The sequence below is a fragment of the Papaver somniferum genome, chromosome 6, assembly GCF_003573695.1.
Source record: "Papaver somniferum cultivar HN1 chromosome 6, ASM357369v1, whole genome shotgun sequence".
NCBI classification, from domain to species: domain Eukaryota; kingdom Viridiplantae; phylum Streptophyta; class Magnoliopsida; order Ranunculales; family Papaveraceae; genus Papaver; species Papaver somniferum.
The window spans coordinates 138,851,128-138,873,585 of NC_039363.1; the positions used below are offsets into that span (position 1 = coordinate 138,851,128).

Consider the following 22,458-nt stretch of genomic DNA (forward strand, 5'->3'; position numbering starts at 1 on the left):
TTTAACGGGCATCGATGCGGTAATCCAGCAGAAACTTCCCGGATGGTCACCCATCCATGGATTACTCCTACCCGAGCACGCTTAACTGCAGAGTTTTCTGCCAACTATAGAGCCAATTGTGCTGAAAAAGCCTCGGTGTTAGGAAAAGACAAATCATTACTTATATTACATTGGCCAAACACTGTTGAATATCGGGGTGCTACAGCAACGGCATACCGTAAAGTGGTTGTGCTCCCGATGTTTGTCCCATCCCTTCAGCAGGAATAGGTGGCTTGTTAGCAACTGTTCTTCTTGCTATTTCACTTTTCTCGTCCTTTGCTTCTGTTCTTTGGTTCGCTTCGGATGGATTTTGAGCTCTTCCTCTCGTCACTGCTGGTTTTGAGCTTGTTGGTACATCACTCGGTTTCTGCATGCCTTCGTCTTTTGTTATCCTGCGGTTACAGAAAAAACGACAAAATTTGTTACTTGGGTGTCTTCGTCAAAAGTAGCACTTAATTCTCTGACACAGAAGACGGCTGAGCAGCTTTTTCAGAAAAATGACCGAAATGACGTCTGGAAAGACAGGTATTAAATTTCTTATGACACCCTTGGAAAAAACAACCTTAAATGTTGAAAAAATTGAAAAAGGTGTCAGATCTTATTGAAAGATGGGGTATTAAATGCTTGAAAAGATTTTTGCTTCCTTAAATCCTCGCTGGGATTCCTCGGTACTCAGAGGTACTCATATCTGAAGGATACTCTGTCAGAAAAGGTTATTTTTAGTACAAAACAAAAGTTTTAATGTTTTGCGAGTGCGTTTTTGGAGAAATTTTTGTAGATCTGTAAGATTGCGAGTCTTTAGAGACTATGAACTCCAAGAACTTGCGAAAACAATGGATGAACAAATCACTAGAGAGTGAGATTCGTCGTTGTTGAAATCAGATCTCTTCTTTAAAGAAGATGCGTAAGTTAAAATAAATTAGAAAATATAAAAACTCAAGCTGGTGAGCAAAACCTTCTAGCGCCAAACTGTGACTACTAATTTTCCCATAGTCTACGTAATGTAAACAACTCAGAGGATTGGATACTATGTGATAATGATACCTCTGTTGAACTGATGATACTAAGTAATAAACGATATCAAAGATCATGATAATAACAAAGAATAATAATGTAGCGTAAATACTTCTAAGTTATGATGAGACACAAGATATAACGTGGTTCGACTTTTGTCTACGTCCACGGGGTAATGAGTGATTTGTTTGTATTAAGTTGTGGTGGTTACAAAGATCTTAAATGCTTTCCAAAGTAATAGAGAGAACTCAAGTTGAAGAATACTTAAGTTCTAAACATTAAAGAGGTATAAGATTAAAACTAGATCTTCCTCTCTTAGATATTGAATGCCCCTGATTTGTTGGTGAAGCTTGGTATTTATAGCCCCTTCTGCTCCAGGTATATCTTTGCTACCTTTGGATCCATCGTCCCTGATATACTTTCCGTACAAATGGTACCTTCGTGCACCGCGTGCTTTCTCCAGTCGGACTCTGCCACCTCAGCTGACCCACGTTCCTTCGGGAACTTCTCAGCCTTAGTACAGATTGTACCTTCGTTCACCGCAACCTTTTCCAGTCAAATTCCGCCACGTCATTTCTCTTCACGTGCTTTGGTTATGCGTGTAGATAAGATATTTGTGCATTTAATGCTGATTAGATACGTCATCTAACTTTGTCCCTTCTCCAGCTGCCTCTCTCTAGACTAGGCTTTACTTTATCCATCTTGGTCGTCGAGGTATCCCTTCTTGGGATGAGATAAAGTATATCTGAGAAGGTATCCTCTGCCACTTAGGTTTATCTGTATAACGAGGGCTACACAGTTATTCTGCATTCGACCACTAAGATCGTGACACGTGCACCATAGAATAATGGTATTCACAAGAGATTCAAGTTGATTGTGTGCAGGTGTTGATTGAAGATTAAAGAAGATTCGAAGACAAGAAGACTTTTTGGGTTCATAATATTTGGTGTGCACAATACTTGTTTCTTCTGGAAAGGGATCCAACTATAATCGGTTTATCTTTGTGATGGATTGGATTGATTAGTTGAGTAGATCGGCATCAATACACTTCTTTGTAATTAATAGTATTGATTGCATAGTCTAACAATTACTTCGGTAGTTGTTGAGAGATTGATTTAAGGACCCGAAAAATTATTGGTTAAATGGAAGAGCCTTTGTCAAACTCATATCACGTTGTTTGAAAAGAGTTGTCACCGAACAGATTTGTTGTTCATTAACTTTTTGGAATACGAACCAATGGAATTGTTCCAAGTGCGTGACTTATTTACAAGTTGAAGGCGCAGGAATACTGAGGAAACTAGGTGAACTATACGTTTAGTTACATGGTTTCAACTATATGAAGTTGGTTTGATTTTTTATAGCGGCTTAATTCTAAGAGTATTCAATTCTGGACTAGGTCCCGGGGTTTTTCTGCATTTGCGGTTTCCTCGGTAACAAAATGTTGTTGTGTCTTTTACTTTTATATTTCCGCAATTATAATTGTTTTTATTATAATTAGATGTAAAATACACAAACGTTAATTCCTATTTTTCTTGATAGACAATCCCTAGAGTTTGGTTAAGTCTGAACCTATTATCAAGTAAACATACTTCGTTGGTGTATTGTCTCTATCTTGTATCCATAGTCAATCACACAAGTTATCTTGTTGTCGTATTGTCTCGATCTCGTATCCATACACGATCACAAGAAGTGTGAACCGATTAGTTTTATTGTCTCGACTCAGTTTATAGACAATATTTTTGGAGAAAGGACTTATAGGTGGAAAAGTTTTAGATTGAGGTATATTTGGGTACCCTCTTCTTTTCAATTGGTATCAGAGCAGGCAAACATGAAAAGATCTAACAATCTGTGTTTGGTGCCATCCAACCTATAATAATTGAATCTATGTCTGATTCAGTTAACGTATTAGCAGGATTTGATATCCTCAAGGTCCCATCGTGGAGGACACAAATGAAGAGTGCAATACTCTTATTAAAGGAATCTTTTCTAGAAGTTGGTTAAGAACTTACAACTTCTCGAGAAAGTCTCTCTTTGGTCTAAGAGATGACACACTGATTTCACAATATGATGAATCTCTCATTCAAGGAAATCAATACAGTTCAAGGTTTCTCTATGGTAACCTAAATGGGTTACTGAATACCTCCTTTGTTGCTTCTGTTTCTCATCGTGAACATCCCTCTAAGAGAAATTGTCATATCAAAATCTTAAGATTTGTGAATCTTGTCTTTGGTCCCTTATCAACAATATTCACAAATAACCCTGATGGATTAGATTTTAGAAGCAACCATATGGAAAGGAATTTTCAAATAGAGAATCAAATAACTCGACACTCTTTTTATAAAGTAAGAACACTTACTATGTTGAAAAACACTATTGTAATAAAATCCTATTACAATACAATTCGAGTTAAAATAATTCTTCAAACTTGTGAGTTTAAGAACCAGAAGTAGCACTTCATCTTTTCAATAAAAAGTAGCCATATGTATTCACCTCACAATGGTTTCTTCGAAACCAGTGACAGGATAAAAGGATTTGGTAATCCTGATATGTTAAACTATGGCAAAACCCATAACTCATGGGTTGATCTTCGGCTCTGTGGACCATTTTGGTTCTCCATGAACGGATTGGTATCATGCCTATTGGAAGAAGTTGTTACCGAAAATATGTTTTCTTAAAAACAGATGTCTCCTCAACATCGGAAATAAAAACTTGGATTATTATGCAAGTCTTTATAATATTTTCGGTCAAGGTAAACTTTTTGATTTCTCAAAATATTTATCTAGAGGCTCTCTTAAACATTCTTTCAGAGATGATACCGAATGAAGACCTAAGGAGAAAACTTACAACGATGATTCTCTCCAAGAAACTTGCTCGAATGTTTGAGGAAAAGTGTTACAGAATTCTCTATGAGGTGAATGGAGTAATTTGTGAAGAAATTGTCAGTGAATACTGTATTCACAAAGTTGAGAAATACCTTGACTCCCTGGAATCTGACAGGCTAACCTTGTGTAAAAACACATGATATCATTTAATTCTACTCATATCCTCTTCAAAGGTGCATACATCCAGTCTACTACATGGTGTACTACACCTAATCGGAAGAAGAGTTTTGCTTGACAAAAGAGTCGATGATGAATGGAAACGAGTTCTCTACTATAAGGAGTTGATAAAAACAACCCATGAGAACTCCTCAAATAAGTCTATACATCTTACCATCTCTATTAATCATTATGAGGATATTTTGCGGAAGTTTCAGTGTCTACTCGATGAGATTTCGTCATAAACGGAATTTTTAGTGGGAAGGTAGTAGACAATAGTAAGAATACTTCTGAAAAGATTAAGTTATTTGTTGTAATACTTCATCCATAAAGATAGACATTAGTCTTTGATTATTTCAATAAAGTCTATTATGAATAAAACTATCTAATTATTATGAATAAAATTATTATTTTATAATATTTCTTGTGATAGTTTTCTTGATTACATATCCTTTGCTTGAATGCTTTACTTTATTGCTATGTATGTTTATGGGATGTTTGATTTCGGTTTTATTACCTTGATATTCGATATCATAATGTGTGAACCCTTATGGTTTGGGTGACTTTTTGATTTAGCGGGATTAAGTTTTAGCCCATGTTGGTAGGCTTTATCAAAGGATCATGAGGGTTCCTGTAGAAATAATATGTGAAAAAAAGTCACAATATGTTGAATCTTTTGGTTTAGCATAAAAGTATATGTGTTTCGAGGTTTCAACTTTTGTATCGCATAGTTAAAACCGGTTTTTCGACCTTCTCTAGTAAAGGTTGGTTGTTGTTGTTTTTTTGTTTTGCAAGAAGATGACAACGTGATGATATTCTCCCCGGAAATATATGAAGAAAGGGAGAAGAGGATGCAGAATTTGAGGTAACAATCTTGTTAGTTAATTGTTTTCCTGTTTAAGAAAAGAATGATTTTATTTCATATCCTTATGGATTTTATTTAAAAAAAATCGGTACAATTGATGTTTATTCCATTATCTGTATATGGATGTTTGATTGTGATTCAATTGTTTCCGGTTAAGAAAAACTATTGTTATCTTTCGTTATTGTTTGATATCAATTGTTTAGATTTATAAAATTTCGGTGCAATTGCAGTACTGTAATGTCTATGTTTGTTTCAATTGCTTCCGGTTAAGATAAATGATTATGCAAGTTGATTTAATTGGTTTGTATGAATTGTTTATGGCTTAAAAAAAGTGTTTCGGGATCATTTGTTTAGTCCAAGTGATTTCCGGATAAGAGAAACTAAGTTTTTCGGATCTTAGTTAGACTTATCAAACGTGAAGGTTTCGGTTATTCAAATCTAACCGAATGCCTTAACAAGAATTACTAGTTAACTAACCTAGTGTTTGTCTTGTTTAAAAGCGAAAGGTCTAAGTTATTTTTGAGAATAATTAGAGCCTGATGAGAAAAATAAAGTTAATTCTGATCTTTATTTTGGTCTTATCGAACAAGCGATTGTATTTGTACAATCGGTTTAGCAAAAGAACTAAGGTGCTTAGTCGATTTGATGTGATAAACTATTAGGGAAAATTGCTTCGGGAAATTATTTCCTAGATAACATGTTAAAACCAAATTACTTGTAGTTTCGGTTTTGATATTGGTTATCTAAAATGATGTGTAAAACCCTCGTGCTCAACTCTTATAGGTTTGCAAATTCTCTTTGTGAGCTTTGTAAGATCCTTTCGATTTGTCCTTTATTTTTCCGTTTCTTTGTCATTTTGTGACAAAAATGGAGAGAAATATATGGAGTAAACAAGTGATATTGACTTGTTGTGAGTTGGTATCACTAAGGGAAAGGACATTTGCGCTAAAACATTTATTCTTACGAAAATAGTGAAAGCATATACTAAGGGGAAGTCACATACCATATGATATGTAGTTATGAGGAACTATATGGAAATAACAAAGACGTGCGGATTGAAAATCTACTTATCTTACCTTTAGGGGGGAGTATTAGCTTTGTTATTATAATGTCAGCAGCGGCATTTAAGGATTGAATTTAATGCAAGTTTTGTGTTGTTGAACTTGAAATCAAGCGTATGTGTATAATGAATTTTTGTAATTTTTTTATCCATATGATGTAAGAGTTTTGTCACTAAAATTGACAAAGGGGGAGATTGTTAGAGCATAGTTCGGTCGAACCCACCAAGCGTTGGTATGTCAAGTTTGGTTGTCATATTTTAGTAAATCAAAAATCATTTAAAGAGTCGCTTGGTTATATACTAGAGTCAACTTCGTATAGGTTAGCTTGAAAATGTTAGGATATGAGACTTACAAGTATTACATGAAGACTTGAAGAATGTGAAGAAGTATGTAGCTACAACGACAACATCATCCTTCCTCTTGAGGTTAGTAATATTTGACTTGAACTGTTTCATTCCATAAAGTATATTTCAATTCGTGCATATTGAAAACATAACTGCGAAGCTGTGTATGAAACCCTAGTTAGACATAGTATTATGGAATACAATACGAGGTTTATTGCTTAACCATTAAACTTTGTATATAAGACATCGACATGATCATATGAATGCTATTGTGATTATGTATGGGTATGAGTGAATATTTCATCCTAGGAAACAATGTTTTACATTCGTTTAAAGGAAGTAAGTTCATAAACTCGTTTTGTGAATCGAAAGGGAAATCGCTAGGCTTATTGGTATTGTTATTCATTGCAAATCTATTTTGAATTACCAATATGTGTTTTTAGTATAACCGCTCATAAACTTGTTTATGTATCTTGGTAAAACTATTCACAAGGCCTGACTTATGTATTGGTATGACTTTTATTAGTGAAACCGATCTTAAGTAATCACTCAAGATGGTATAATCGATGCCTTGTAAATAGCAACTTTTATCTAGTCTTTGGGGAATCGATCCTAGTAAGAGGTGCAACAAATTTACAAGAGGGAATCGATCCTTGTAAGAGGTGCAACATGTCTTTAGTAGATGGGGGAACCGATCCTATGAACATGTGCAACAAGTTTGTAGTTTTGGGGGAACCGATCCTATGGACATGTGCAACTGAATACAAGTAGTTACCATAAGTTGTGAGGAACCGATCCTAATACCTAGTCAACCGAATTTTGGTAACTAGTGTGACTATGCACAGTACTCACATGGAGGTAGAACCGAACTTGTTTTGGTAGAACCATGAAACCCATAGTTGGTGATTTGATAGGATAATCAATCACATAGTTCTTGGAATTCAGACGAACCAATTCTAAACTTGTTTGGAAGTGTGGAAAATCGTTTCCAAGATTGTAAGTATGAAAAATAACTTGCAAAGTAAAGATGTCAACATACTTTGAACATGTGCAGTAACTCTTATCATTAATTGTTCAGAGATATTCCTTAATAGCTAAAGGAGAATCCCAGGATCAAAATAATTTGAGAATCTTTTAATTAAGGTTTCTTAGTTTTTATAATAATTTAGAATCTCCAGCAATTAAATGCATATCTTTAGAAAATAATAATTAGTAATGTGCATTTACTGATTATAGATTTTTTTTATTGGGATTTCGGTCAATATTTGGATAGTGCATTTTCAGGAATTATGAAAACCGATTTTGTGTTTATTGCATATCTTTCAGAATATTCGGTTTTGGAAATTCCTTGGTGTCCAAACTTCCTTGTCTATAAATATTGAAGTTTGCATTTCTAGCAAAATAATCCTCAGAGCCAGCAAAACTACCTAATTGTGTTGTTACCGGTGGAGCTGCCTATTCGTAGAGAAAAGTAACCTAATTAGGCGAAATCTCTTACGGCCGCTCAGTTTAAAGGCTTCTTTGGGATTGATAAGCTCTATTAGTACCGTTGGTGGGAAACTAGATAATTACGGTTTATTATTAGTTTTCGATTGATTTGATTGACTAACGGTCGTTGAACTTTGATTGCACCTAGTTTGTTTATGCTTGAGAATCTTCTCTTCTGATATAAGATTCACTCAAACTAGATCGAAGTTTCAACGAGGATATTTAGACTGTTTGTAAATCTAAAGACGTCTTGTGATAATCCAACGTTAACATACTCCGTTTTGTGTGTGATTGATCACAAGAGATTCAAGTTGATTGTGTGCAGGTGCTGATTGAAGATTAAAGAAGATTTGAAGACAAGAAGACTTTTTGGGTTCATAATCTTTGGTGTGCACAATAGTTGTTTCGGCTGGAAAGGGATCCAACTATAATCGGTTTATCTTTGTGATAGACTGGATTGATTAATTGAGTAGATCGGCATCAATACACTTCTTTGTGATTAATATTATTGATTGCATAGTCTAACAATTACTTTGGTAGTTGTTGAGAGATTGATTTAAGAACCCGACAAAGGAGTTTATTGGTTAAACGGACGAGCTTTTGTCAAACTCATATCACGTTGTTTGAAAAGAGTTGTTACCGAACAGATCTGTTGTTCATTTACTGTTTGAAATACGAACCAATGGAATTGTTCCAATTACGTGACTTATTTACAAGTTGGAGGCGCAGGGATACTGAAGAAACTTGGTGAACTATAGGTTTAGTTACTTGGTCTCAACTATACGAAGTTGGTTTGATTTTTCATAGCGGCTTAATTCTAAGTGTATTCAATTCTGGACTAGGTCCCGTGTTTTTGATGCATTTGCGGTTTCCTTGTTAACAAGATCTTGTTGTGTCTTTTACTTTTATATTTCCGCAATTATCATTGTTTTTGTTATAATTAGAAGTAAAGTATACAAACGTTAATTCCTATTTTACTTGATAGACAGTCCCTAGAGTTTGGTTAAGTCCGAACCTATTATCAAGTAAACATACTTCGTTGTTGTATTTTCTCGATCTTGTATCCATAGTCAATCACACAAGTTATCTTGTTGTCGCATTATCTCGATCTCGTATCCATAGACGATCACACGAAGTGTGAACCGATTAGTTATATTGTCTCGACTCAATCTATAGACAATCACTTTTAGAAAAGGACTTATAGGTGAAAAAGATTTAGATTGGAGTATATTTTGATACCCTCGTCTTTTCACCATTTATATGCTGACTTGCATGCTACACTTCCTAATGGTTTGCGAATTGCATTTCTATTGTCGTATATTGCTTGACATGAAAACAACAACGAAATTATGCATCAGCCAATTTTGCATTAAACATTACTTTCAAAACCATAAAATAGTTGATTTAGTTCCATACAAAAAGTTACGAAGAAAAGTTAACTAAAGAACTATTGCCTTGACAACTTTTCTCATTTGATTTTTCTGTTTGATATATTATTTATTTAATTATTTTGTGTTGCTAGGTCTGGATACATTATTATAAGTAACACCAAGAATGTTTAGTTAGCATCGGAATCGATTAGTACCCCTGTTATTTTATGTGTTTTCTCAAACACGGCGTAATCTTTACCAGAGGCAGCAACCTTGAAATTTGGTGGGACAAGGGAACCCAAGTTCATCCTTGGGCCAATCTTGGTAATTATTTTCTTACCAATTTCAGCTAAATAGAGATCAGAATCTGCAGCGATAACGCGCACTGAGCTGGATGGTTTGATTCCATTCCTGTACCTTACTGCACTTAACTTAGTTATCTCCTCTTTTATGCCCCAGTCATAGAAGTGGTCATAAAACTGCACAAATAAACCACAGTTAGCTTGGAACAAGTGTTCATAGCATTATCATTTTTGTACAACAAATATAAAATAATCCAGTTGCTAACCACACTATACCTTCAAGATATTATAGTGCATAACCAGCTGAACTGCAAATTGAACTTACTATGGAAGGTATCCCGGGATGCGTGAGAATGTAAGCATAACCCTGGATGACTTTTTCGGACGGGAATGGGTTTTGTTTCTGTGTAGAGCCTGTGTTATGATTGTCGATGAACGTTACACTCTTTCTTGGAAATGACCCAATCAATCCTGGTGGTTTTCCATTTGAGCCCTTTAGTTTTGACAAATCCCCTTGCACCGCAGTTTGAAGGGTGAATTTAGTAGGGAAGTCGATGGCAGTGATGTTTTTATTTCCTACTGCCCCAAGCCATTCTATTATCAATTTCATATTTCCATCATAAAATTCTCCAACAGCAAAGGCTGGCTTGGTGTTTTTCATATATAACTTTATATACTTTGGTGAATATCCTTTAACGAAGTCGAAATTCCAACCAGAGAAACCGATGTCTTTCTTGAGCCAATTCATCCAACCAGAGAGTTCTCTTTGGACTCTTGGGTTAGTATGATCAATATCTGGGGCAGGAGGATAGGTCATACCTGTGTCAGGATTGCCTGTGCCATCAGAGTACTCGATGTCATCTTTGCAAATGTATGAAGGTCCCCAGTCGAGTCTATCATCTGAAGTTCCACCTTGAAAGATACACCATATGCCTCGGCTGTCTTGTTTCTCCGCAGTTCTATGATTTATAACTATGTCTGCAACTGACTTAATTCCTTCACGTTTGAAAGCCTTTATTAATGACTTCAATTCTCCCACACTTCCATATTTTGAGTTGAGATCATACAAACGTCCAGGCAGATACCCTTCAAAAAGAAGTAAATTTATTGCAAAAGTTATGTTAGCAAACGATATATTTTTCGTTAGATTTCAGATCACTAAACCTATATAATCAACCTTAAATGACAACCCAAACAGTTCAAAACAACTTCTCCGTATTCTACATGGTGATATCTTAATATGACATGAAGTTGGTAAATTGTAGCTTTCGCCAAAATCCATCAGTAGCATGAGATGTGTAAAAAAAAAAATCCACCGAATTTTGTCATCGGTTGTGTAGGTTATGCCTATAGCAACGTTACCTTGGGGTGCCACAGATTGCGAAGGAGGTGGAAGCCAAATATGGGTGATTCCAGCACTAGCTAGATCTTTAGGTGCCGAGTTTTTGAGGAAGTTGTACCATCCTCCTTCTTTATTAGATGACTCCCAATTGAATCCCTTTGGTACCAAATTTATAAAAATTGTTAATAAATTATTGACAATAGCAAGAACCAACAAATGAATGTGTCAAAAATAAAAATAAAAGAACTAACAAATGTGATAGTTAACATGTAATAAAGACGAGAAGGTTGAGATAGTGATATACCTGAAACAATATTTGAGCGCATGTTAATGTAGGTAGAAGTGACAAGGTAATGACAATAAGATTAAGAAGACTCATCTTTGCAGAAACCTAGTTGTTCAAGTGTAAATTTTATTCTAACAGACCCGCGGATATTTATACTGAGAAAAGAAGAGGAAACGAATTTTCCATTTAATTTTGGTGAAAGCTAAACGGAAAGTATCTTTTTGAACTGAATGGTGCTGATGAGAGGAGTGATAATCTACAGTCAAGTCAATGGTGGGTATTCAAAAACGACTGCCTCATACTGTGACCGCAAAATATGCAACATCCATTTTCACATTACTTATGAGGATGTTAGATTCTGATTATGGGTATGGCGTGGTGATTTAAGGCAAGAATCATTCTGAAGGGCAACTCGAATAGAGTTGACAAAAGTGCTAATTTGTCGCTTATAGCCACTGTGGAGTTAGAGTAGTTCCTATGGAATGAACAAACCATCAAGTTTGTTGATTTTGATCCCACTATGGAATCAACAAACATGAAAAATTGATATTCAAACCAACAATTTTGTTGGTTTGTTTATTGAGTTGGATGATGTATCGCGTGCTTGATGATAGGCCGGGCGATGGTGGGAAGATCGGGGTTTGGAAGGAAAATCGCGGGCGTTGGAAGAAAAAACGTCGGCGTGTATTCCTCCCTCGCCCAGTACAATTTCAGATTCCCAACAATTATTTTACTACTTTTTTATTTCCTTTATCCTTTTTCATCTCACTTTATCCTATTTTATCTCAACAAATATATTATTTTATATTTTATCTTTATCCTACAAAGCATTTTGTATTAAACAGAATTATTAGTGGGACCTGAAAAACCAAATCTGTTCATTTTGCGCTAGTTTTCGATAGTGGAAAACACAATTTGTTCATCCACGTGGCTCAACAAAAAAAAATGATCATTGCCATAGGAATTTCCCTTAACAAGGTGACACAATACATTGTACAATATCCAGTGCGCATGCATAGTGGCCAGAGGGAAACTCTCATTTTTTTCTTGCTTATTTTTCACGAAATAAAATTCCAATTCTAAATATTACTTTCCTGATTGTGAGTGCACTTAATATGAATTCTTACTTAATTTTCTTTTTATCAATTTTAGAATTTTTATTAAAATATAATCTCTGAAGACAAGACAATAGTTGGAAGCCGGGAAACAAGTTGCGCACCAACTCCCTCCTGAATAGCTACACCTACTCTATGAAACAAAAAATTCCCTACTTTAGAAGTTGAACCTCTTTTTTAGAACGCGCAATTGGGGGATACTAAAACTAATTGGGGATATAGGAAAAAGACAAAAACGAGATTTAGATAGTAAATCAGAGTCATTCCCTATCCATATAATTTATATAATTCCTAATCTACCCCTTATTAAACATGTTTAATGGTTACTTATAATTAGTTAAGTTAATAGATTAGTTTGATAATGATTAGTATAAATCATTATCATTGAATATGTTGATACAACAACATTAAATCAAGAAGTTTATGATCATGAAAATTTAGGTGAAGAACCAACCCAGGAAAGTAAACAAACTGAACATAAAGCGTTCTAAATACATATGTATAGGTATTAAGTATTAATATATTGAAATTTGATTTTTTTTTCATTGAATTCGCCATTGTTACGCCTGAAAAAGCTCAATGCCGGCATGGAAAAAGTATGAATACCATGCCGGCAGGGTCCAAATCGGCATGGTATTCATACTTTCACCATGCCGATACACAATGTCCCCCAATTTTGAAACTTTAATTACACTACCGGCACATAGAGTTCATTATCGAGCATGCCGGTAGCAGTGCCGGCATGGTCGATTCCCAAGTGAAGCGTGCCGGTTTGAAGACAAAAACATACAGAAAATGTGTCTGAAATAGTCAGTTTCGGCATGGTATTTATCTTGAAAACCCATGTCGGCACTAGTATCGGCATGGTATTCATCCTGAAAAACCATGCCGGCACCAGTATCGGCATGGTATTCATCCGAAAAAACCATGCCGGCACTAGTATCAGCATGGTATTAATTCATCCTAAAAAACTATGCCGGCACTAGTATATGCATGGTATTCAACATAAAAACTATGTCGCAAAAAAAACAGTAAGGTAAAAACAGTAGGGTATTCACAGGATATTTAAAAACAACAACAACACTTTAAATATGATTGGATATTATGTACCTTCTCAATAAAGCCATTTCTTCTTCTTCTTACTCAACTACAATTCAATTTAACTTATCTTTAAGAACTTGTTAGGGTTTGATTTTAATTTTGATCTTGATCTTTAGTTTTAAAATTTAATTTAGATGGAAGGGTATTTTGGTATTTCCGCACTCAAAAAACATCCCTTAGCGGATACTATTGGATGGGGTTAGTAATTCATATCTATTAAGGAAAGTGTAATACTTTCCAAGACCGTAGTGGTCAATCTATGGAAAGTATTTTCCATGTAAGTCACTAATGTGAGACTGATAAGGTAAGTGATATATTAGGAAAGGATTGTCCATGTAAGTCATGATTTTGAGACTTATAAGGAAAGTCTCAAATCCGTGTCTTAGGAAAGTTTTGAGTCTCCAAGTTATCGGTCATGTATAAGACATAAACTGTTAGTACATTGTACCGTACACATCAATTCATCAATAAGTTGTGTGACTGAAATTAGGTTACAAGTTATTTGAGGCACATAAAGCACATTATTAAGTCTCAAACCGCCCTGCAGAATAATAGTCCCTATTTTCTCAGATTGTGCATATTTTCCATCTGGGAGTCCAACAGTACACTTCACAATATCTTTCACATCAATCATGTCATCTCTTCTACATGTGACATGATTTGTAGCTCCCGTGTCAATAATCCAATTCGGTTTAGTTTGCTTACCTTGAAGTTGGGACGTATTTTTCTTTGCATTCAAAAACTCAAGCACCTGTCTGAGTTGTGTTGCGGTTCCCATCAAATCTGAGCCGTCTGAGAAATATGGACCATTTGACTGCTTTTTCTCTGATATATTTAGATTATGTGCTCGAACCTGATTGCCCGTTCCTTGTCCTCTACCTCCTCTTCCATTCGCAAATCCACCACGACCTCTACCACCGGTTCTTCCACCTCGACCATATCCTCTTCCACTTCTAGGTTTATCTCCCCACCATTCAGGGTATCCAATAAGCTGAAAACAACCTTCATCCGAGTGTCCTTGTCTGCTACAGTGCTTGTAATATTTATTAGGATCATAAGTGTTATTGAGAGTACGTTGATCAGATTGTACCTTGAACGCCATCACATTGTCATGAGCTTCCGGTGTGGCAGCTACATCTCCTCTTCTGAGACGTTCCGAGTTTATCATTGTTTGATATGCTACATCTATTGAAGGTAGTGGATCTCTTGCCAACAATTGTTCACGCAAGGAACCATAGACAGCATCTAGTCCAATTAAGAAATAATGTAGTAAATCTTCTTCTCTCAAAGTACTAACCTGTGTTGCAATATCACACTCGCACTTGCCACACTTACACGTTGGTACCTTCATATATGTAATCATCTCATCCCATATCTTATTCAATCTTCCAAAATAAGCAGCCACACTTTCTGTTTGCTTTTGTTTACAATCACTTAAAGATGTCTTTAGCTGGCATGTCCGTGTTCCACTTACAACACAAAACCGTCTCTTCAAGTGGTTCCATAACAAGTTGGCATCATCATAGTCTCCGAAACTCGATCTGAGTGATGGCTCCAATGTGTTGCTGATCCAAGAGACAAGCATTGACTGAATTGCCACCCATTCTTCCAACTGTTCACTATCTTTAGGTTCTTGGATTGTTCCATCAATGAAACCAAACTTCCTCTTAGCTATTAATGATCTTCTTATGGCTCTATCCCATTCATCATAGTTATGTCCTTTTAGAACAACCGGTGTGATAATTATACCTGGACCATCACTGGATCCTAAGTGATATACTGGATTCTTCTTTTGCGTATCATAATCTATATTCTTGTCTTTGCTTAATTACATCGAGTAGGCTTAAGGGATTTGTGACGCACACCACTCGAGAAAATAGTCCACCTCATCTTCATTCATCACAATCATCCTCCTCAGGTACACCGTATCCTTTGACATATTATGTTAGTTGTGATAAATTTTCTACACCGTATAAGAAATTTCTTGCAGCTATAACTGCGAGTTCTGCACCTCGCAACTTTAAAGAAGCAATGAAACATCCAGGATGGCGGAAAGCCATGGAAGAAGAAATACGAGCACTAGAAGAAAAAGATACCTGGGTTTTGCAAGAATTACCGGAGGGTAAGAGAGCACTAGGAAGTAAATGGATATATACAGAAAAGTATGATGAAAATGGGAATTTGGTTCGTTTAAAAGCAAGATTGGTGATCTTTGGAAATCATCAGGTGGAAGATTTAGATTACAAAGAGACCTTTGCACCTGTCGCAAAAATGACAACAGTGCGCACTTTTCTAGCTGTTGCAGCTGTTAAAAATTGGGAAGTACATCAGATGGATGTGCACAATGCGTTTCTACATGGAGATTTGGAGGAAGAGGTGTATATGAAAATACCACCTGGATTTGCGAGAGGTAATCCTAATATGGTATGTAGAATGAAGAAATTGTTGTATGGTTTGAAACAGGCTCCACGTTATTGGTTTGCAAAACTATCAACACCTTTGAAGAATTATGGTTTTCGGCAATCTTATTCAGACTATTCTCTCTTCACTATGATCAAAGGAAAGATGCAACTTAATGTTTTGGTGTATGTGGATGATTTGATTGTTGCAGGAAATAATATAGTGGAGCTAAATAAATTTAAAACATATTTGGGACAGTGTTTCAAGATGAAAGATTTGGGAAAATTAAAATATTTTCTGGGCTTGGAGATAGCTCGCAGTAAGCAAGGCATTTATGTTTGTCAACGGAAATATGCATTGGACATTATTATGGAGACGGGGTTATTAGGAGCAAAACCAGCAGAGTTTCCAATGGAAACTAATCATCGTCTAGCTTTGGCAACAGGGTCGTTGCTGAGTGATGCAGAAAGGTATCGACGACTGATTGGAAGATTGATTTATCTGGCTGTGACTAGACCAGATCTAGCTTATTCTGTGCATATTTTGTCACAGTTTATGCAGCATCCAAGACAAGAACATTGGGAAGCTGCACTTCGGGTAGTTAGATATTTGAAAAAGAATCCTGGGCAAGGAATTTTGTTGCGCTCTGATAGTAGTCTAAGTTTAAAAGGCTGGTGTGATTCAGATTGGGAAAGTTGTCCTTTGACTAGACGATCGTTGACAGGATGGTTTGTGCTTCTTGGAGATTCACCAGTGTCTTGGAAGACCAAAAAGCAGTACACAGTTTCTCGGAGTTCAGCTGAAGCAGAATACAGATCTATGGCTGCAGCTACTTGTGAATTAAAGTGGTTGAAGCAATTACTAGGTGATTTGGGAGTTTGTCATACACAAGGAATGAGTCTTCTTTGTGATAGTCAGTCGGCGTTGTATATTGCTCAGAATCCCGTTTTTCACGAAAGAACTAAACATATAGAAGTTGATTGTCATCTCATCAGGGATGCGATAGTACAGAAAATTATTTCTCCCTCTTATACTCCTACGGGGTTGCAGTTGGCGGATATCTTCACCAAATCATTAGGACGAGTTCAGTTTCAAGGTCTTTTGTCCAAGATGGGCATTTGTGACCTGCATGCTCCGTCTTGAGGGGGAGGTATTAAGGAATGTAATACTTTCCAAGACCGTAGTGGTCAGTCTATGGAAAGTATTGTCCATGTAAGTCACTAATGTGAGACTGATAAGGTAAGTCATATATTAGGAAAGGATTGTCCATGTAAGTCATGATTTTGAGACTTATAAGGAAAGTCTCAAATCCGTGTCTTAGGAAAGTTTTGAGTCTCCAAGTTATCGGTCATGTATAAATATCTATAGAACTACTATGAATAAAATTAAGAAAGAAATTTACCAAAGTTTTAACAATATCCCCAATTAGTTTTAGTATCCCTAATTGCGCATTCCTTTTTTATGGTGATAGGGTAGAGTTTTGGAAGAGTTACAGAGCTTGCTAACAATGAATAAGCCACTAACAAATTTCCAAGAAAAGTAACAATCAAAGTTGGTCGTCTCCATTTCCAGATGATCATTCTATGGTAGTACTTATTAAGGTTCAAGTCATTTTGATTTATTTAATTTGCTCTTAACACGGCAGAAAAAAAGTGCAATCAATAGCATTGTTGTGTGATGAGTATCTACGCAATTCTTTCAAAGACCTAAAGACCCTTTCAAATACCTAAAGACCCATGAAAATGCGTAGTCTAGTGAATGAGGAATCAGGATATGAAATGATCGCCTATTATCTAGCGCCTATACACGGACTCTAGTGCGCATATAAGAATAGACAACTCTCAAGAAATAATAATAAAATGAAAACCACTCAAAGAAGCAGATGGAAAATTAACCGAAACCAGGTGGGGAAATGATGAGAATTCTTCTTTCTTTCTTTTTTTAATAACAAATTTAGTACGCAATGAATGAAGGCAGTGATCAAGCATGGATGCAGCAACCGAACTGGAAATTTAACTTGGGGGTGGCTTTGGGTTTTTAGTTATGGCTTAAGCCTATTAATTAGGCTTATTTTTATCATCCCAAGTATAATAGGTAGTGAAAAAAAAAGGGTTTTTGGGCTTTTATGGCTGACTAGCAAAAAGGATATCAAATAGAATTAGGCTGGGTTTGGTGATGCTTTTTCTTTCTTCAAAAAGCACTTTCAAAATATATATTATCTCCGTCCCAAATTAGATGAGCTAGTTGGTTTTAAACTTTGTCTCTTAAATTGAGCTATATTTCTAATCAAGGGGATATTTCTAAAACTACCATTTTAATTGATTATTGTTACTATAAGAAATATGTATAATTTGATAGCCATGTTTATATTCGTTATGTAAGTGTTTCAAAATGCTTTTCAATGGTATAAATTTTACGAAAACTGTGGTATAGTGCAAGAAATAAATCATTTCTAAGTTTACTAGTTATCATTCATAATAGTATAATTGTCAACAAATACTTAAACATACTCCCCTTTCCTCCTTGTCTTAAGAATCATGTAAAATACAACTAGCTCATCTAATTTGGGACGGAGGGGGTATATATATTAATTTTCATATAAGCGTGTGGTAAAAAAATTCCAAAATGCTTTTAACCCAAAGCAATCCTAAGATTCCCTAACTTTTAAAATATGGGAGATGAGCTTTTAAAAACTCTAAAAGCATAAGCTTTGGTCCCACCTAATTTTAATGGATGATTTGTATCTATATCCCTACTATATTCTATAAATGACTAAAATTACCCTTAAATATTTGGTAATCATTTTCTTATTCTTCATATCATATTTTTTAAAGATTGTATTTTTAGATGTATATCACATTCTTCACAGATTATTATTTTCAATTTCAAATTATTTTATATATGATATAGGACATGCCCAGGATTTCCTCATCGCTATTCCGATTGACGGCCCTGGACTGAAAATGTCATATTTGGGGTACCGTGACATTCTTAAATACAAGTTGATGATCCCTTTGTACCCGTTGGATTCACGTTGCCCTTCCTGTATTATGGGGTGCTTGGACGCATTTGGTGAACATGCAATTCACTGCAAGGTAGACCCCATATTTAAACATAGGCATGACCATGTGAGGGATACGCTATATGATGTATTATGGAGGGCAAGTATTTCAGTAAAGAAAGAAGTGGCTGTCAACCTCTTGGCAGACCCACTTGAAGGAAGATCAACCTTCAGGCCAACTGATGTCCTTATTTTTGGGTGGACCAACGGGAAGCACCCATGTGTTGACTTTACAGGGGTTTCTCCGTTAGTATGCATATGACATGGTACGTTTACAGTGAGACAAGCGTCTCTGAGGGCTGCCTCAGGTAAGATAGTGAAACATGAGAAAGCATGTCATGATAATGGATAAATTTTTATTCCCTTTGCTTTTGATACTTTTGGTTTTTTGGCTCCAGAGTCGGTTGGACTTATCAAGAGAGGCCAAAAAGTCATGCACGGTAATGTCATGAATCCCAGTTCGAAAGAGTTTGTTTTTAAGAGGATAGGATTTACAATTCAAAAAGGGCTTGCGGCACAACTTGTTACTCACTTTCCTGTTTCATGGATGTAATTAAAAAAGAACATATATATGGAACAGAAATATCAACCTTTCCAACTCTAAGAAAAGGGATATAAGAAATTATATTTTATATACCATTTTAATAAATAAAAATAAGAGTCAATATTAAATAAATGTTTGATTTTAGTATGGTAATTTTTCATCTCAAATCATATTCTTTATATAAAAAAGAGAGTTTTTTCGAGTGATGTGGTTAATCGGAACTTCAGGTTGGTTCTGGCCCCACCATTTAAAATTTCAGCCAATAAAATTTCAGAAGAATCTTTTGGACCCACAAAATATTATTTGACCAATCACATTTTAGAATAATATTTCCTAAAATTACTAAATCTTATTTAATTAAGAAACATACCAAAACAAATATAAACAACTTTAGTATTACCAAAAAAAGATTCATCATGGTAAATAAAAATAAAATAAAATATTCATTGTGATGAATCGTAAAATTAAATCAATCATGTGATTAAAAAAATCACTCATATAAATAAAAAAAAATAAACCAATGTCCAGTGTCCATTTACAGTTTTTGTAATAGAATCCTCCTAATTACATCTCCAAACTACGCGTAAAAGAAAAAAGAAAAATGCTTACCATTACACTTCATGTTAGTATTAAATACCTACAAAAAATCATAAGCATAAACCTGATTTGTGTATTATCCCAAATTATATCTATAAATAAAATAAAAAGCAGATTAAGGTAAAAAAAAAATTAGATCACCGATTAGAAGAAAATACCTGACTTGATTTGTGGGTGTCACGCGCGAATAGAGTGAAGGGTTTGTTAATCCTGTACAAATAAAAGTAATGCAATATCATTAAGAGTATGAATTCCAAAGGAAAAAAAAATCACGATCAGCAAAAAAAAAATGTGTGATGTCCTATACAAAAAATGTGTGATTTCCATCAAAAGTGATTTCCAAAGAAAAAAAGTATCTAATTTAAATTAGGAACAAAAAAAGATTGGGAATATAATTTTAGAATAAATATAAAACTAAAAAAAAAAAATCACTAATTTACAGTTTGTAATTAATCATTATACAAAGCTTTTGGTTGGTAACCTAGCAACAAGCTGGGCTCCAACACCTTTTTGAATAGCAACGCCTAATCTATGAAAAATAAAGCTACCAAAACCACTACTAGCGTCGTTACTAACTAAACAATTCTTCAGGCGCTTGAAAAAACACAAAGTATCCTCACCCAACTCTCCTAGAGTAGAGAAAGCCAAAACACTCAATCCATGGCCATGTGAAATACACTTGTCCAAGTATTTAGAGTGTTTACGTGAAACCGCATTAGATATAGCTTTCCCTGGGACGAAAGAGCGAATTCCATCACCTGCGAAGGGCGAAACACCAGTGACATCCATACAAACATCCTTTCCGTCTTCCCAGTTAAGCACAAGAATATCAGCAGGTTTCAGCTCTTTGTCATCATTCGTCAGAAATCCCAAAGAAACTTCCTTACGAGCAGGAACACTAGCTTTGAAGCAAATGTCGACGACTACATCACGAACAATATCATGTCGAAACTTGGGGCCTATATCCTTAGCACAATGAAGTGCATGATCACCAAAGATGTCCATGGTTTTATTACAACTTGGGCACAAGCCATTCTCAAGAAACAATGGGATACCAAGACGATAGCAAAGTACAGCTCTAAAATGTCTAGGTCCAAGGCACTGATTAAGCCCAATGATGGGTACAGCCATTAAATAATCTTGTGCATGCTTCATACGGTTGCACTGCCACAGGATGGAATCTCTTGCGGACATAGAAAATTGGTCTGGGATTTGCTTCTTAACTGTATCAAAATAAGTGACTGCCAGGGAGTGCATGGATGGGGGGGCAGTATCATCGACACAGTATGTAGAAGGCAAGCCACATACCTGAGCAAAATTCTGTAGTGCAAACTGATAAGCAGAGCCTTTTTCAGTTGAGAATGAATTACCAAGGATCACCTTTTGTACCGAAGTCGTCTGACACTGAGAAGCAAGGTAACAATAGGCGCTAGTGTCAGCCATGGTGTAAATGCCAAGTCCACCATCTTTGATGGGCAAGGTAGATAGTCGTTGTTGTAGAGGACCAAACCCCGCACCATCACCAGTGATGAGAAGTCTCAAGTACTTAAGTAAGTGATCATCAAAAAGGGAAGTGGCAGATTGTAAGGCTGCAGGATTGGTAGTACGCATTGCAAAATACAATCTAGAAACTCCAGTGCGATTGCGAAGTAATAGCATCTCACTTTGAGGGTCTTTGAGTTTCTTGATAGAAGACATCAATTGAACAGTCTTATTCACCCTGCTCAACATCATATCACTGATAAAGTTCAAATCCAGACTCACCGGTCCACCCAATAGTTTAACACCATTAGAAGGTCTACCAATATCAGCGGGGAAAACTCCGTCAGCTGTGCTTCTGGGGTCAGTAGAAGGCCAAAAGACTTCGGTTTTCTTTACATTAAGATGTAACCCCTGCGTGGTCCCTCAGTTTCTATTATGCTCAGAGCCTTAGCTACCTCTAATGTATCACCAATAATTGTACCATCATCCAAGTACCAAGCGTGCAAGTCAAGTTTGCATTGAGAAGCAATAGTCTTCACTAGGGGGTGAAGTGTCAATGCAAAGAGCAGAGGACCAAGGGGGTCACCTTGCTGAACTCCAAGTGCAGATGACAAAATATAATGGTCATAGTAGAGTTTGGCAGGCCTCGAGTAACAAAATTCTACCCAACGAGAAATACCTGGACAATGAAGGCGAACCTCTTTGATGAGCTGCGATCTGCTCACCATGTTGAAGGCATTGGAAAAGTCAATGAGCATCATTGACATTTCCTCTGAGTGACCATTCATCTCCAGTAGGCGATTTACAGCATGTAAAATACTTTCCCCACCAGCAGGAATACCAACCCCGAATTGGTAATCGCCCAAATAAATAGACATATCCTTACCAACCGAGACAGCAGCTACTTTCGAGACCAATCTGCGCCAAACTGTACCAACTGCAATGGGCCTAATACCACCTCCAGGTTTAAGTAAAGGGGTTAAAGGTGCACTAGCAATAAATTCTCCCA

The 22,458-nt window shown here is 35.9% G+C and overlaps 1 protein-coding gene across 1 annotated transcript; it reads right to left on the minus strand.

The window, feature by feature from the left end:
- Window positions 1-9,371: 9,371 nt before the first annotated feature.
- LOC113291569 (alpha-amylase-like) lies at window positions 9,372-11,242 on the minus strand. Its single transcript, XM_026541091.1, has 4 exons — window positions 11,168-11,242; window positions 10,884-11,076; window positions 9,847-10,607; window positions 9,372-9,698 (listed from the first exon to the last, which is right to left on the minus strand). The coding sequence occupies exons 1-4, from the start codon at window positions 11,240-11,242 to the stop codon at window positions 9,408-9,410; spliced, it is 1,320 nt and encodes a 439-aa protein (XP_026396876.1). The 3' UTR covers window positions 9,372-9,407.
- Between the last annotated feature and the right edge of the window lie 11,216 nt (window positions 11,243-22,458).

Excerpts from the sequence above, each read along its gene's own strand:
- LOC113291569 (XM_026541091.1), bottom strand. The coding sequence starts at position 11,242 with ATGAGTCTTCTTAATCTTATTGTCATTACCTTGTCACTTCTACCTACA. Across the intron at positions 11,077-11,167 it reads GCGCTCAAATATTGTTTCAG|TTGGTTCTTGCTATTGTCAA; the intron begins GTATATCACTAT and ends CACATTCATTTG. Across the intron at positions 9,699-9,846 it reads ATCCCGGGATACCTTCCATA|TTTTATGACCACTTCTATGA; the intron begins GTAAGTTCAATT and ends TTATTTGTGCAG.